Raw genomic sequence first — 17,153 nt, 5'->3', positions numbered from 1 at the left:
TTCATTTTGGAAGACTCTAAAGTACTTCTTCTTAAAGAAAAACAGGAATTCAGTCTCATTTTACAAGCTAGCAGAAATTTATTTCAGGATGAGCTTTCAGAGAGGGGCTATGGTTTAGCAGTAGAACATCTGCTTGGCATTCAGAGGTCCCATATTCAATCCCTGGCATCTGCATTTGAAAGGGGATATGAATTACCTCTGTCTGACACCTTGGTGAGTTGTTGCCAGTCTGAGTAGACTATACTAACCATGATGGATCAATGCTCTGATTCAGTATAAGACAACTTCAAGTGTGTTCACAAGTTAGAACTCACTTAATTTCACATGTCGAATGAGGTGAGTTCTGAAACTTTGTGCTGGAATGCATTCAGTGAGTCTCTAAAGTAGATCCCTGTTTTATTGGACAATGGATCCCTGTTTTATTTTCCTGCTACAGATTAACAAAGCTATCCATCTGGAGCTTTTATCTTACATATGGTTCCAAATTCTAACCACTGCCTGTTTAAAAAGTAATCAGTTTGTTTTCTGCAGCTAAGAATGGCAATTTTTAAAAAAGAAAGATTTTAAACTTTCAGGGAACCAAATGATCCTCCTCCTAACACATGCTCAAATCACAGAATGCTGTTATTGGATTTTTACCAGAATTTACATCTCCAGTAAATAAAACTCGGAAATAATGTTTATTATTCTCCCAAAACTGGAGGTATTCCTCCTACAGATTCAGGAAATTGTCATTTCAAGTGGATTTTCCTCTACACATTTTCTCCCAGGTTGTTCTTGGTTTATTATTATTATTATTATTATTATTATTATTATTATTATTATTATTATTATATTTCCAAAGGAGATCTACACTGCTTGTATTATAAGTAACACTATCATTGTGCAGCAATCAGGAATCCTACCACAAACTTCAAGCAGAACTATGGAAAGTCACAGTACCCAATATCCTGAATGTAAACTCTTAACAGAGCTCTAAAGAGATATTAAAGAGAACTCTCTTAATGCAATATAGCCACAGAACGCTTTACAAAGAATCAAGGAAACCCTTATGGTGCTGATCAAGTGACAATCACTTTCTCCCAATAACTTCAAAGGAAGAATTCCATGGGAATTCCTAAATTCAACATGAAGTGTAATGTTTTCTCTCAGCCAGGGCTTAATAAAGCCATGCAATTTCACACTAGCTATAGTTATTAATATCATCTCACTCCTTAAAGATATCACTTGGTTCAGTAATAACCCTATACTTTTAAAATTGCTTTTACATACTGTGGTTCACCCAGCACTTGACCTATTTATGTTAATCTTTTTTGCCTGTCTATTAATAGTTGGGAGTGGCCTGATAGATTACATTTTTGATTGGATACCATTTTAAATTGGCCTCTCTTCCTCACCAACACCTTTCACTTGTCTAACTTCTGAGTACAAGTGCTTCAACCTAATGGAGTAACACAGTTCATACATGTGATGAAACGCGTTCTGGCTCACCCAATCATATGCTGAGATAATGGTGAGCCTGAACTCTTAGGTGAGTCTTAGGTGAGCCTGGACTCCTGTTCTATGTTTCCTCAGAATCTCCAGCCCAGATTCTTTTTCTCCCCAGGAGAGAAGAGATACAGAGAAGTTGAGATTTTGAGCAGACAAGCATAATCAGGCCCTTTCTCTATTATTTCTTCAGCGCAGCCACCCACAGCCAGTTTATGTTCAAAAACAAACAAAAGAACCCATCGGGAGAAACAACTATACAAAAACCCTGAAGGTAAAGTCTGTCTCACTGGCATTTTTTAGACAGCCAATCTCTGGCAACAGACAAACAGATATGAGTTCTTTATGATGGTTGATTCAAACTGAGGTACTACTGGGCCACTATCACATTAAATAGAATTTATGGGCTAGCGGCAGGCTTAAGCATACCAGGAGGAAGTGTGGTCCAATGAACATAACATGGTACATTTCTGACTAAGAATACATAAACTTGGACTGCAGAAACAGTATTATGAGATCCCCAGATTTCCTGACTGAGATTATAACTGTTGTCCTCCTACCAAAATGTTCTCAAACTAACTTCTCTTGGCACGTAATCTCCATCATTCCTTCTTCAAAGCCTGCAAACTAGTGCTGCCAAAAAAAGACAGCCTCTTCCATAAATCCCCTTGTTCTGCAATAGAACCCTTGCCTTTTCACTCCCAAATTACACAGAATGGTAATGGTTCGTTGAAAACTACGATTTTTAAAAAAAGAATTATACAAACCTGTGTAAATCTATTTGGTCCACTAGATTTTGCCCTTCCATAATCCAGCTGCATGCATACAAAAAGTAATTTGCCAACACTCTTGGACCATAAAAACAAATAATTACACATGAACTGTATCAACCCAGCAGGAGTATTGTAACACTTTAATTAAATTAATTTTTCACTTTGATGCCCCTAAATGCTATATACTTTCAACAGGAAAAACCATTAAGTATAGAGTTAAAGCTGTTTAAACACCAGAAAGCACAGCAATTCCAAAACTGAGCAATCTTTGTATTCACCAGCCAGCCCAATGGCCTTAACTTTCTTCTGCAATCTGCAATGTAAGAATATCAAAAGAAAACTATTCACTGATCAGGTTTCCACATTACAAGCTCACAAATTATTATAATATTAAAATTACTAGTTGCACTAGGAGACGCTCTGTGTGAAGCAATGAATCTAAAGCCACTACAAAGAATATATTGCTGCTATCAAAAAGAACATCCCCCCATACAAAGGATTCCCCAATCCAATGAGTAGTTAGTATTGATGTCATCACTTATTTCTGTTTATGTTCCACATAACTAGCTGCTGCTAGAACAAGTTAACATTGTTTGTTTGTTTTTCTATGCCACCCCTCCCTTTAGCAGGCTTAGGGTGGCTTACGATTATAAAACCATAACAGCACAATAATAAAAGACTTAAAAGCCAGTCCCCCGCCCCTCACCCTCTTAACACCCTCCAACAGCTGAAGATGGTATAAAAGTAATGTGGGGGGGAGCCAAGAAAGAGGACACAGGATCAGTTTTATTACACATTGTAGGAGATGACAACATGGAGATGTCATTCTTAATAAAGCTCTCTGTAATAAACACAGAATAAGAAGCTCTGCCTTAGAAATCCTCAATTACATGGAACTTAAGGAAAGCACTGAATATCGATGTAGAAGCCACAGATCCAACCACCACCTTTGACATCAAATGTACCAGGTGGTCTCAGTTTTATTACTTTATTTGTAATGTTTCTGCGATCTCGTAACCTGGTTACAATGATGTAAGTCGCTTTGAATCCCACTAATTGGGGAAAGAGCAAGTTATAAATATTTTAAAACAAACATATAACCAAGATTAGAGAACTACTTTAAAGACTAAGGAGGTAGGAAATATAAGGGTCATGCATGCTATATTATATGCTATATATTAAACCATTGAAGGAGGAATGACCCACCGAAGCAACTTAACCAGCATTTCCCAGCTAGGTTTATGCATGAACTCAAGGTTATTCCAGAGTGCTGAACATGTTATGTGGGTTGGGGGGGGGGATTTGAAAGGGTGAAAAAGTTTGCTGGCCGAGACTCCTGTGTTGTGGTCATTGAAGACCAGCGCAATGAGTCCGCTTGGAGTTGTTTCAAGTTTTGTTTTGTTTACTCTGGGTGGGTTGTTGGAATGGGGGTCTACTTTGGCCTCAGGCTCGGCCCAGCAGAGCAGGCCACTGGGGCTGCTTCAGGGCTTGGGACCTAGCTCCTGCCTACCACTGCAGTGTAGCATTTTGATCCTAGCATCAGAAAGAGCAGACTGCTGCTCGCCAGCTGGGTGAGTTCTTTTGGGGTTGGGTGGGGGGTTGTTCTTGGTTTATTTTAATCCTGGGTGCATTGGAGGGAGACAGAGGAGAGTGACATGTCGCCGCCCCCTCCCCACCCCCGTAGTGTGATAAGGAGGCATGGCCACTTGACATCACTTCAGGGTTACCTTGAAGCCTATACAAAATTTCAGGGGTTACTCCACAGTCAAAATGTTGAAAAAGCCTGCACTGAACTACTGTAAATGTGTCGTGGTTCGGTCCTTGGTGGCTTGGGAACGGGACCGAACCCCGCCATCAGAGGCGCCCGCGATCACGGAGGTAGGGCATGGTGATCATAGGCAAGCCGGCAGCTGGGCGCCCCACCCGATCGTTGAAGTGGCAATGGCCGCTAAAGAACCTCAATGTCCCCCTCCACCTTTTGACAAGGGCCCGGAGATGGCCCTTTGTTCCAGGAAAATGGGCCATCAGGAACCCCGGAAAACCTCGCATATGTGCATGAGTCATGATTGTATCAGCATGTTCCCTCCGCAAGTACTGGGTGGGGCAATACAGCCTAAGGAGGTGGGTTTTGTATAAAAGGGAGCTTCCACCTGGAGTTCGGTGGAAGCTCTTACTCCACACCAGCGGACTCCACGTTGCTGAAATAAAGCTTGTTCCTGTTGTATCGTTCACCAGGCCTGGCGTGACGTTTTCTTCAAAAGGGGCACCCTGTTTTTTCAGTTAGCAAGCGGGTTCCCGACATCGTAAGAGCTTCCCCCGAACTCCAGGGTCGGCATCGCATCCGAGCGCTTATCGGGACGGATCCAGAGATGGCGTTTTCAAGCAACGGGGTGGTCTCGACCCCCACGAACCCCGGGAACATGAGTTTAATGTCCCCGGGAGATTTCCTCCGAAAATCGGGGGGCCAGGAGCAGCTGTCCGGGACCCCGAGACCCTCGGCAGCGGCGGCCAAGGGAAGGCGCCGGGCCATGGGTTTCCCAAGCACGGCGGGGAGCGCGCCGAGGTCTGGGGGGTTGGCCCCAACCTGGGACACCCAGCTGAGGCAGGCGCTTCGCCCGGTAGGACCTGAGGAATCCCTAGAGGACCTGCGGCGGGCCATGGCGGACTTGGCCAGGCGCTTGCAGGCAGCTGAAGCCCGTGAGCAAGCTCGGGCCGGGCCCGCCGGGACTGGTAATACAACGGCGGAGGGGATCGCGTCGAGTGAGGACGTCTCCAGCGACGAGGATGAGCCCGGTACTGGTGAGCGGGCCCCGGACCCCGACCCGGAGCAGTTTTCAGTCCCGAGTAGGCGAGACGGCCAGCGGAGAGGCGAGATAGCAGAGGATCTCGGGGGAGCGGGGGAGCCGACGGGGCGGCGAGAGCCGGACCAACGCAGGAGCAACGTGCAAGGCAGGGAGCGGCACGGCGTCGTTGGGCAAGTTGGTAGCCGGTGGAGCGGAGCAGGACGAGACGGCGGACGCCGAGAATCCCGGATCCGGAGGGGGTCGGACTACTCTCCAAAACGTTCCCCCCCAGAGCTTAAGGCGCGTTTCGACGGGACGCCGGACGACCTCCCGCAGTTCCTCCTCCACGCGCTGACGCATGCCCGGAGGTATGGAGACCGGTATGAGGACTCCGAGGACTTGGTCTGGGGGGTGGCCTCGTGTCTCCAGGGCAAGGCGGGTCAGTGGTACCTAGGGTTGGCCGAGCGCGGCGACCCGGCAACTCGGGACCTGCAGGACTTCGTGGTCGCGCTCCGCCGACGATTCCAGGACCCCCAGGCTGAGGACAAGGCAAAGAGTCGGATCAAGGGACTTCGACAGGGTACTAGGGGGGTTATGGACTATATAGACATTTTCCGGAGGGAAGCAGGCAAGGTGTTCTCCTGGAACGAGGAGACCCAAATCGAGTACTTCCGGGAGGGCCTTAACCCGAAGCTCAGGGAATGGGCCGACCTTCGCGAGTGGGGGAAGCGTGCCGGGAGCTGCTGGAAGTCGCTGCAGGAGCAGCTCCACAAAGTCAAGGCAGCGCAGAAAGAGGACGCCGACCGGAAGAGACGACCAGCTGAGGAGATCCGACCGGGGGATCGAGTTTACCTTTCCACCCGGAACCTACGGTTGAATTTGCCCAGCAAGAAGCTAGGCCCTCGGTTTTTGGGGCCTTTCGAGGTCTTGGCCCCGATCAACGAAGTTTCGGTCAAGCTCAAGCTCCCCAAGAACCTCCGGCACATCCATCCCGTCTTTCACGTGAGCCTTCTAAAAAAAACTCCGGACGGTGACGTTTGGCACCCCGTGTTTTCCCCGCCAGCGCCCGAGGTCCTGCCGGGGGGGGAGCACCACGAGGTGGCGGATATCCTGGACTCTAGACTCCACAGGGGGAAGTTGCAGTACCTCGTGGAATGGAAGGACTTCGCTTTGGGGGACCGGGAATGGGCCGTGATCAAGGGGACGGAAGAAGATCTGTCTACACTGGAGGGGTGGTGTTTTGTGGTCGCCAAGCTGGAAGCCAGCCTGGGTTGGGCCGCCGCACCCCCCCGGGAGGCCAAAGGCGGGTCAGCCGAGGCGCCGAGACCGGGCCCCGACAACTCTCGCCCCAAACGACCCCCGAACCCCGAGCGGGAAAGGAGACGCCGGGAAGGTCTGTGCCTGAAATGCGGGGGGTCAGGACATTTCGCAGCAGCGTGCCAACGGCAAGGGGGGGAGGACCGCGGGCTCTCCCAGGGGGGAGGTGCGACACGCCCCCAGCAGGCACGCCGGGCGGAGGACCTCCGCAACGAACCGGGAAGCGCCCAGGCGACGGGAAACGGCCAGGACCTGCTGTAGACGGCGCCGGGCAGCAGGTCCCGCGGTGCGAGGGAAAACCCCTGCAGCATGAGGCGCGACCTCCGAACGTGGTAATTTTAGAGCTCCGGAACCCGGAGAACGGACTAAGTTGGGTGGGGGAGGCTCTTTTGGACTCTGGATGCGACCACAGCATGGTCCACCCCCAGATAGCCCGGGCTTTGGGGCTACCGAAGCGCATTCGGAAGGTTCCCCTGGTTTTCGTCCAGATGGACGGCAGCCCGATTCAGGGGGGACCTTTCGGGGAGGAGGTGGGTCCTATCGCCATCCACATAGGAGACCACCAAGAGCTGCGGTGGCTGATCCAGGTCCCCGTAGCGGGATATCGGGCGGTGTTGGGCCTGGATTGGCTGAAGGAACACAACCCCGTGGTGGACTGGCGGGCGGGGACCCTGAAGTTCGACTTGACGGTGGGTGCACGGCATCGGGTCCCCCACGAGAATTCCAGCCACAAGAGGACGGCGGCGCGTCCCAGGGGAGCGGCGGCGGCGCAGCAGGAGAAACCAGAGCCCGAGGTCCCGCCAGAGTACCGAGACCTCGCAGCCGTTTTCAGCGAGCGGGAAGCTCTTACGATGTCGGGAACCCGCTTGCTAACTGAAAAAACAGGGTGCCCCTTTTGAAGAAAACATCACGCCAGGCCTGGTGAACGATACAACAGGAACAAGCTTTATTTCAGCAACGTGGAGTCCGCTGGTGTGGAGTAAGAGCTTCCACCGAACTCCAGGTGGAAGCTCCCTTTTATACAAAACTCACCTCCTTAGGCTGTATTGCCCCACCCAGTACTTGCGGAGGGAACATGCTGATACAATCATGACTCATGCACATATGCGAGGTTTTCCGGGGTTCCTGATGGCCCATTTTCCTGGAACAAAGGGCCATCTCCGGGCCCTTGTCAAAAGGTGGAGGGGGACATTGAGGTTCTTTAGCGGCCATTGCCACTTCAACGATCGGGTGGGGCGGCCAGCTGCCGGCTTGCCTATGATCACCATGCCCTACCTCCGTGATCGCGGGCGCCTCTGATGGCGGGGTTCGGTCCCGTTCCCAAGCCACCAAGGACCGAACCACGACAAAATGATTTAATCAATTTTCTCTTTGGATGACTAGAGATTTAGCAGCACTATGCAATACTAAGCAGCCATCTCTCGCCTACACCTTAGGTTTCTCAAACCAGCCAACAGCATATTGTTATTTGTTATTCTACTGCACAATGCGAAGATTTTAACACCTTCTGACTCAAAATGAATTAAACAAGAAATGAGGGGAAAGCGTATTAAGCACTTGTTTGGAGCAGACGCCGTCACTGCCACAAGCCAAACTCCATATAATTTGCATAACAGAACCTCTTGCTATGTAAAAGATGTGTGACTATGTTAATCAGTTTAAATTAAAATCTTGCTGCTGGAAATAATGCCCTAAAATGCGTTTCTACAAATATCTCTTTGATCAGTTAGTTTTCTAAATGCACCCCCTGGATCCTGAGTGCAAAAGATGGTATCATGACCAATATCTGATAGAAAAGTTGTGATACTGTTTTATTCTTATCACATTACCAGTATTTAGGAAGTCCTTCAGCAAACCATGATATGCATATTAGGTAGATTTTTTTAAAGATATAATATTGGAGATAACATTCATTCCAGTCTTTTTCCCCCTTCAAGGATCGCTGCCTTGTTGTGGCAAGGGGGCTTGCGTAGTTCAGTGAAGCTATGAGCTATGCCGTGCAGGGCCACCCAAGACGGACAGGTCATAGCTGAGAGCTCTGACAAAAGGTGATCCACTGGAGAAGGCAATGGCAAACCACTCCAGTATCTTTGCCATGAAAACTCTATGGACAGTTCCAATAGGCATAACGATATGACGCTGGAAGATGAGCCCCTCAGGTCGGAAGGTGTCCAATATGCTACTGGGGATGAGCAGACGGCTAGTACGAGTAGCGCCAGAATGAATGAAGCGGCTGGGCCAAAGCCGAAAGGACGCTCAGTTGTGGAAGTAACTGGTGGCGAAAAGACAGTCCGATGCTGTAAAGATTTTTATTCCATAGGAACCTGGAACGTCAGATCCATGAATCAAGGCAAGCTGGACGTGGTTAAACAAGAAATGAGAAGACTGAACATCGACATTTTAGGAATCAGTGAACTAAAATGGACAGGAATGGGTGAATTTAATTCAGATGACCATCAGGTATACTACTGTGGACAAGAATCTCGCAGAAGAAATGGAGTAGCATTCATAATCAATAAGAGAGTAGGAAAAGCAGTCTTGGGATACAATCCCCAAAATGACAGAATGATCTCAGTTCGAATCCAAGGCAAACCATTCAACATCACAGTGATCCAGGTCTACGCCCCAACCACTGCTGCTGAAGAGGATGAAGTTGATCAGTTCTATGAAGCCCTACAACACCTTCTAGAAGCAACGCCCAAAAATGATGTGCTTATCATCATGGGGGATTGGAATGCTAAAGTAGGAAGCCAAAAGATAACCGGGATAACAGGCAAGTTTGGCCTTGGAGTACAAAATGAAGCAGGGCACAGGCTGGTAGAATTTTCTCAAGAGAATACAATGGTCATAGCAAACACTCTTTTCCAGCAACCCAAGAGACGACTCTACACATGGACATCACCAGACGGTCAACACAGAAATCAGATTGACTATGTGCTCTGCAGCCAAAGATGGAAAAGTTCTATCCAGTCAATAAAAACAAGACCAGGAGCTGATTGTGGTTCAGATCATGAGCTTCTTGTTGCAAAATTTAGGCTTAAATTGAAGAAAGTAGGGAAAAGCACTAGGCCACTCAGGTATGAACTAAATCATATCCCTGACGAATACACAGTGGAGGTGACAAATAGATTTAAGGAATTAGATCTGATAGACAGAGTGCCTGAAGAACTATGGACGGAGGTTCGCAACATTGTACAAGAGGTAGCAACTAAAACCATCCCAAAGAAAAAGAAATGCAAGAAATCAAAATGGCTGTCTGAGGAAGCTTTACAAATAGCTAAGGAGAGAAGGGAAGTGAAAGGCAAGGGAGAAAGAGAAAGATACACCCAATTGAATGCAGAATTCCAGAGAAAAGCTAGAAGAGATAAGAATGCCTTCTTAAATGAACAGTGCAAACAAATAGAAGAAAACAATAGAATGGGGAGGACCAGAGATCTTTTCAAGAAAATTGGAGATATGAAGAGAACGTTTCATGCAAAGATGGGTATGATAAGGGACCAAAATGGTAGGAACCTCACAGAAGCAGAAGAGATCAAACAAAGGTGGCAAAATTATACAGAAGAACTATACAAGAGCGAGCTTAACATCCCTGATGACCACAATGGGGTAGTTACTGACCTGGAGCCAGACATCCTGGAATGTGAAGTCAAATGGGCCTTAGGAAGTCTGAGCAACAATAAAGCTAGTGGTAGTGACAGCATTCCAGTTGAACTATTCAAAATCTTAAAGGACGATGCAGTAAAAGTGCTACACTCAATATGCCAGCAAATTTGGAAAACTCAACAATGGCCACAGGATTGGAAAAGGTCAGTTTACATTCCAATCCCAAAGAAGGGCAATGCCAAAGAATGTTCAAACTACCGCACCATCGCACTAATTTCTCATGCTAGCAAAGTTATGCTCAAAATCCTACAAGCTAGGCTCCAGCAATATGTGGACCGAGAACTTCCAGAAGTACAGGCAGGATTTCGAAGAGGCAGAGGAACTAGAGATCAAATTGCCAACATACGCTGGATCATGGAGAAAGCTAGGGAGTACCAGAAGAACGTCTACTTCTGCTTCATTGACTATGTTAAAGCCTTTGATTGTGTGGAGCACAACAAATTGTGGCAAGTTCTTAAAGAGATGGGAATACCAGAGCATCTTATTTGTCTCTTGAGAAATTTATATGCAGGTCAAGAAGCAACAGTGAGAACTGAACATGGAATCACTGACTGGTTCAAAATTGAGAAAGGAGTTCGGCAAGGCTGTATACTGTCGCCTTGCCTATTTAACTTGTATGCAGAGCACATCATGAGAAATGCGGGATTAGAGGAGTCACAAATTGGGATCAAGATTGCAGGGAGAAATATCAACAACCTCAGATATGCAGATGATACCACTCTAATGGCAGAAAGTGAAGAGGAACTAAAGAGCCTGTTGATGCGGGTGAAGGAGGAGAGTGCCAAAGTTGGCTTGAAACTCAACATCAAGAAAACAAAGATCATGGCATCCGGCCCTCTCAATTCCTGGCAAATAGAAGGGGAAGAAATGGAGATAGTGACAGATTTTATTTTCCTGGGCTCCAAGATCACTGCAGATGGGGACTGCAGCAAAGAAATTAAAAGACGCTTGCTCCTGGGGAGGAAAGCTATGGCAAATCTAGACAGCATCCTAAAAAGCAGAGACATCACCCTGCCAACAAAAGTGCGTTTAGTCAAGGCTTTGGTCTTCCCAGTTGCAATGTATGGCTGCGAAAGTTGGACCATAAGGAAGGCCGAGCGTCAAAGAATTGAGGCTTTTGAACTCTGGTGCTGGAGAAGACTCTTGCGAGTCCCTTGGACTGCAAGGCGAACAAACCAGTCAGTCCTAGAGGAGATCAGCCCTGACTGCTCTTTAGAAGGCCAGATCCTGAAGATGAAACTCAAATATTTTGGCCACCTCATGAGAAGGAAGGACTCCCTGGAGAAGAGCCTAATGCTGGGAGAGATCGAGGGCAAAAGAAGAAGGGGACGACAGAGAATGAGGTGGATGGATGGAGTCACTGAAGCAGTAGGTGCAAACTTAAATGGACTCCGGGGAATGGTAGAGGACAGGAAGGCCTGGAGGATCATTGTCCATGGGGTCGCGATGGGTCGGACACGACTTCGCACATAACAACAACAACAACAACAACCAGTCTTTTTAGATCGTAAACTTAAAGCTGGTGTAGTATAATGACTAACACACATCTAGGCTGTTCAGTATTATGTTGTGGGAGGGAACAATGTGTTGAATGCCCCCATTCCTAAATTCCACACATTCAGTATGCTTGTACATTCGTATAGTACATATTGGCCAGTATGAATATCTTACAGTGAACACTCATTTCTGTTTTGTAATTAGGGACCAGCAGCATGAAAAATACGCGGTCCACATCGCATTTACCTACTGAATGGGGGTCTGTATGGTTGCAAGAATGGCACACTAGGCATACATAGTCTACACATGTGCAGTGGCCATAGATGGAACATATGCACAGTGAATGTGTGAAAAGAACTGTGGTCAGACTTATATGTGCATAGAATCTTTCTGAAAGACACAAATACCCCAACTGTTCAGGGGCTACTAGATCAGCCCTATGCAGAGTTGCACCCTTCTAAATCCTTGGAAGTCAGTCGCCTTAAAAGGGTGTAACTCTGTTTAGGATTTCCACTGTTTATGAGTGCAGTTCTTTCTGTAGATGGCTATGCTGATACCCAACTGAACACACATACTGAAGGCAGGAACACCAGGCATGATTCTGCACCACTCCTCCACTTTCAACACACACACCTGAGCATGTCAACAGGAATAATGAGTGTAAACATTAAGTCAGAAGTCACTGGTTCAAATCTCACTAGGTGGCCTTAGTCTTCCTGCTTCCTCTCCCTTCTGTGCTGTGGGGACAACACATACCTTACAAGACCACTGTATTGATTACAGAAAGAATGTATGTGAAGTATCTGGACCGCTCTGCTAGATGAAGGCTAGGAATTACCAAGAGTTCCTGACTGTGGTTAAAACCAAGGATTTCTTTTCAGTGTAAAAGGAATGCAAATTGTTTTTAAGTCCAGATCTCATCGCTACAAATCTCATCGCTGGAAAGCACAGGGATGCGACTGTATTAAAGACGTTTCTTTTGACCTGAAGGCATCAAGCACAAACGTACCAAAAGACCCCCCCCCCCAAAAAAGCCACATATCTGATTCCCGATCGCTACCCATGCAACTGAGATTAGCCGTACAATATTACTCAATGCCAACACATGACTTCCTCTCCCCCTCCCCACAGCCCCAATTGCCACCTGCACGGGAATTGCTTGGCTTGCCTCTGTCCTCTTTGCAAAAAGGAAGTGCCATTTCCGCCTCCCCCCCCCCTTCCTGGCCGCTAGCCCAGGCAAGCGGAGGCAACAGTGGGGCAACAGCGCCAACCTCTTCTCCCCCTAAGACTCTGCTCAGGCCCCGCTTTCCCTAACAGAAGATCCCCCCCCCAGGGGGCAACGAAGCAGAGACTCCCCCCCCCCCCCAAGGGAGACGCCTGTCCGCCTCTCTGAAATTAGCAGCCGGGTCTGCGCCGGGCAGCCAAGAGAAACTAAAGCGGCGGCGGCGGCGGTAGCAACCGCATCCTTGCGCCCGGCTGGCCCCGTGCCCTGCGGTTCGCTCGCGTGGCTTACCTCCGGGGGACTCGCCCAGCTCGGCTTCTCAAGGCGCGCAGGCTCCTCATGCCCTCCTTGCCCGGCCGCTTACGAACTGAGGCGGCGGTAGCAAGCCGGGGACGCCCTGGCATTCGCCCTAGTGCCGCGGCTGCAAAGGACCTCGCTCGCTCGCTCGCAGCCAAGCAGGAAATTTCCTCGGCTGCCTGTCGCCTCCCCCGTGTGTGTGTGCGGCACCAGTCGAGCAGAGGCGGCGCCGGCTCAAGCGCGGGAGCCACCTGCTGCCCGGCAGGGAAATGGCAGCTGCAGGTACCCCACCTGCTCCGACCAGGGAGAGGACGGGAAAGTGGCCGCCTTCGGCCCTTCGCATCCCGCCCCGCCCCCGCGCGTGCGAAGGAGCTCTCGCCACTGGTATTTTCTCCTACAAGTTTTCTTTTCCCTGGTTCTTTCTGAAAGGTTGCTGCTTCACGAGCAGGATAGCAGTGCTTAAATTCCCTGCTTAAGAGGGAAAGTACTCTGTCCTGCTTCTTGTCCTGTTTATCTTTCAGAGAGAGTGGGGGTGAGTGATTTAAATTACTTTCTTCTCAGTCTTCCGCCTCCGCTCAAAATGGAATGCCCGACCCAAGGAGGTCAGGAAGGCTGCCGTTTTCTCTGCTTTCCGCAAACTATGCAGAACTGAATTATTCAAGAGGGACTTTCTGCACAGGTAATAGGGCTGCACTGTACAGAATGGTTTTCAAGCTTACTGGAATAAATGTGTTCTGTAAGTATATGTGCTTCCAAACTTATGTCGACCCTCTGGTCTTGCAAACTGACTTCTTCATGGAGTCAATCCATCTCTTGTTAGATCTTCCTTTTCTGCTACCTTCAACTCTTCCTACCATTATTGCCTTTTCCAGTGACGCGTAATGTGGCCAAAATGTGAATGCCTCTGTTTAGTAATTTTAGCTTCTAGGGAGAGTTCAGGCTTGATTACATCTAGGCCCGCTTATTTGTCTTCTGGGCAGTCCACATACTGTCCATAAAACTCCTCCAATGCCACATTTCAAAGGAATCAACATTTTTGTACCATTTAATGTGCCCTGTTAATTCTTAAGCCATGCTTCAGTCCTTTCTGGTTGGTTTGAGACTTCTGCAATCCTGTGGTTATTGAATGTCTCATTTTGTTGATTGCATTGACTCACTATGTGTAATCTGCCTTGAGTTCCTGTGATAAAGGCAGGCAATCAATAACAAATAAATAAAAATGTAAAAATAATAGTAGAAAAAACAAATGGCATTGGAATGGCACGGCCCTTTCATAGTTGAAGATGAATGATCTAAGGATGCAAATCCTTCCCAGGAGCATAGGGCTGAAGAGATACAGACTGTAAAGAAGGAACAAGGAGGCCAGCAAGCAGGGATGGTGTTGGCTTTGATCCAAGTACCATAAAGGTTAGGTTGCTTCACACATCCTCAGATTCTTCCTGTAGGAAGTTCACTAGTAGATCACAACATGTAGCTATCACAAACAGGGAGTTTTCAGACTATGTATATGCATTCGGAAGTCAAAATTGCCTTTAACCTCACACCCAAGCCAAAATCCTTTGCATATAGTTGTCTCTATAATGCGATGTAGAAAAAGGTTAGCATATAAAATGGCCTGAGACCTAAAAATGTTTGCCATGTTTTGTAAATCCTGTGTAGCAGTTTCTTTCCCCTCGCCATAATCTGCATGACTGTGCCGCTTCTGGGGTTTCTTGAAGCCTGAAGAATGTTTCAGGAGTTTCTCAGCGGTAAAAGAGAAAGGCTGCCATTGAGTTCAGGGATCAGATAGAGCTAATACTAAAGCAAATGAAAAGAGTGAGACAAGGAGAAATGTAAAGCAAATGGTCATCCCAACATATATATAAATAACTTACTGAAAATTTGTTCCACAAAAGTAGTGACAGTCACAGATATATTTAAAGGGGCCCTAAACAAATTAATGTATCAGTCCATCAGTGACTATTATGCTTGACAGCTTAATGAAACTTGCATGTTCAGAAACAATATACCTCTGAATACCATACAGGTTGGAGAGGGGGACAAGGAGAGGGGGACAGCAATGTATCTCCATGCCCTTGTGGCTTCCTCAAAACACTAGGGGGCTTTTTGCACGGCTTCAAAATCGCACAATGGTTGCTAATTGGAAACGCTATTGATTTGCCTTAACGCACGACGTCGTAGACAATCTGCAACACTCCTGAAACCGATCAGCAAAAAGCGCTTCGTTGTAGCGCTTTCAGGGGAATCCCAAAAAGTGGATTCACCCTCCGGAAAACGCTACACTCTTGCAAACAATCTGTAACACTAGCGATAAAGACCTGTGCGTTACCATTGTTGCGGTTTCTTCAAAGTCCCTCCTCCTGAGCCTGTCCTCCAAACTTCCGGCGAAGCGATCGCCATTTTTTTTTCTCCGAGCGAGTGGGGATAAACGCACCAGCGAGCCTCTTTCTGTTTAGAGGCTTCCCTGGCTTCAGTCCTTTACCTTTAGTCACTAAGCACAAACCACATAAAAGCCCGTTTGCTGAAATAAAGTCCCTTTATTTTTTACACATTAATTCAGCCGAAAATCGGGCCCGTGAGAGGGGGGGGGATTTTTTTTTTATCACTCGAGGCAGCGTGGCAACGATCATACGATCAAACGACAGCTCACATTAGGCAGCTGGATGGGTCTCTCCGGGTCTGTTTTTTTTTTTTTAAAACCTTTCTTAAAGGGAAAGGGGCTGTTTGGGAGCATGCTAACGGCTGCCCATTGGCTGCTTGACGGCCAGGGGCGGGACGAGCTTGGCAATAGCGCTTCCTTTCTAGCGATTTCTGCCGAGACCGGAAGCCTGTGGGAAACGCTAAAAAACGCAACTGATTCCACTACAAAGGCAGGTATGCATAACGACGAATTCCACTATTTTAAATGGCGATTTTTCATTCCGCAAACAATTTGCAACAAAGATCCCCGTGCGTAAAGGCCCTAGTTGATCACTGGAAATAGAACTAAATGGAAATTTAGTCTGATCATCCTTGTATGTTTTTACATTCAGATACTTAAATCCAATGTTCAAGACTGCCAGTTCAATTTCAACATCTTAATAAACATTAACATTTAAAACACAGACTACTCAGAATTTTTGAAATGTCAGATAACTGGAGGATGCTAATGGTTCTTGGATCATAATATACTATATACATGATGAAAAGTTCCTTCTGAATCAACCTGTAATAACCATATTTTAAAATGCTATAGTTTTATGCCTTGATGTTGTGTAGTCATGATATACCATACTTCAAAGGGATGTTATGAGGAACATTCCACAGTAAGGTTTAACTTGATGAATAGTATTGGCAAGTCCTACTTACATATAAAGCTTCATCAGGACTGTACAATATGTATGAAGCCCAACCCACAAGGGCACAGGATATCAGAAAAATAGGTTTACACGTATGTTAAACAATTCAAACTGAATGGGTGCTCAAGAATCTATACCACTTTGTTGTTAGTAATGTTTTTGCTACATGTTGGAAGCCACTTAACTCCAAAAAGAGTTTCTTTAGTTATTGTCAACCAAAATGGTTCTAAACTACCATTTGAAGGAATGCAAAAACTGCACTGTGCTAGCCCCCATGTATTTCTTCATGACTACAACGTAAAGATTGTAGAAATTCAAATGCTTCAGCTTCCCCAATAATCCATGAATTAGTATGGAGAGAAGCCAGAACAATGCTATTTTTTTAATGGAAGGTGGGGGGGAAATGATGCAAGCAGTTTCAGGTCCTCATTAGAGAGAAAGATGATGGAGTATAAATTAAATACATTTTATACATTTCAAAGACACTGGAGTTTTCTGTGTGAGCAGTGTAGAAATGAGCATTCCCCTTCCATGTTCTGCTCATATCCCAAAGTCTTCCACATGCCTGCCAGATGAGGTTCCTTTTCTTAGGAGCCTTCTCCACTGAAAGTTAATCATGCCATGACTGGAACCAGGGCCTTTACTTTGGTGACACCTATGTGGTTGTAAACAACCTCCAGTGACTACTGTCTGGCACCTAATGCAGGTTTTCGCCTGTCAGGTGGTCCTAGATGTTTATTTCCTAAACTTATTTCATTTTGCTGTTGACTCTGTT

At 47.0% G+C, this 17,153-nt stretch overlaps 1 protein-coding gene across 4 annotated transcripts in view; it reads right to left on the bottom strand.

Moving 5' to 3' along the window:
- PTPRE (protein tyrosine phosphatase receptor type E) overlaps positions 1–13,503 on the bottom strand; it is a 131,086-nt gene extending 117,583 nt beyond the window's left edge. For 2 of the 4 annotated variants that reach the window (XM_077350105.1, XM_077350104.1), the window contains exon 1: positions 13,035–13,503. In XM_077350105.1, coding sequence (XP_077206220.1) covers positions 13,035–13,147 — 113 coding nt within the window. In that variant the 5' untranslated portion in view covers positions 13,148–13,503. The remainder of the gene's footprint in view (positions 1–13,034) is intronic. The other 2 variants (XM_077350106.1, XM_077350107.1) reach the window with 2 other exon arrangements.
- Positions 13,504–17,153: the final 3,650 nt, after the last annotated feature.

Source organism: Paroedura picta, chromosome 8 (genome assembly GCF_049243985.1).
Source record: "Paroedura picta isolate Pp20150507F chromosome 8, Ppicta_v3.0, whole genome shotgun sequence".
Taxonomy (NCBI): domain Eukaryota; kingdom Metazoa; phylum Chordata; class Lepidosauria; order Squamata; family Gekkonidae; genus Paroedura; species Paroedura picta.
Note: the sequence above shows the minus strand (reverse complement) of the source record. Positions and strands in the feature narration are given on the sequence as shown.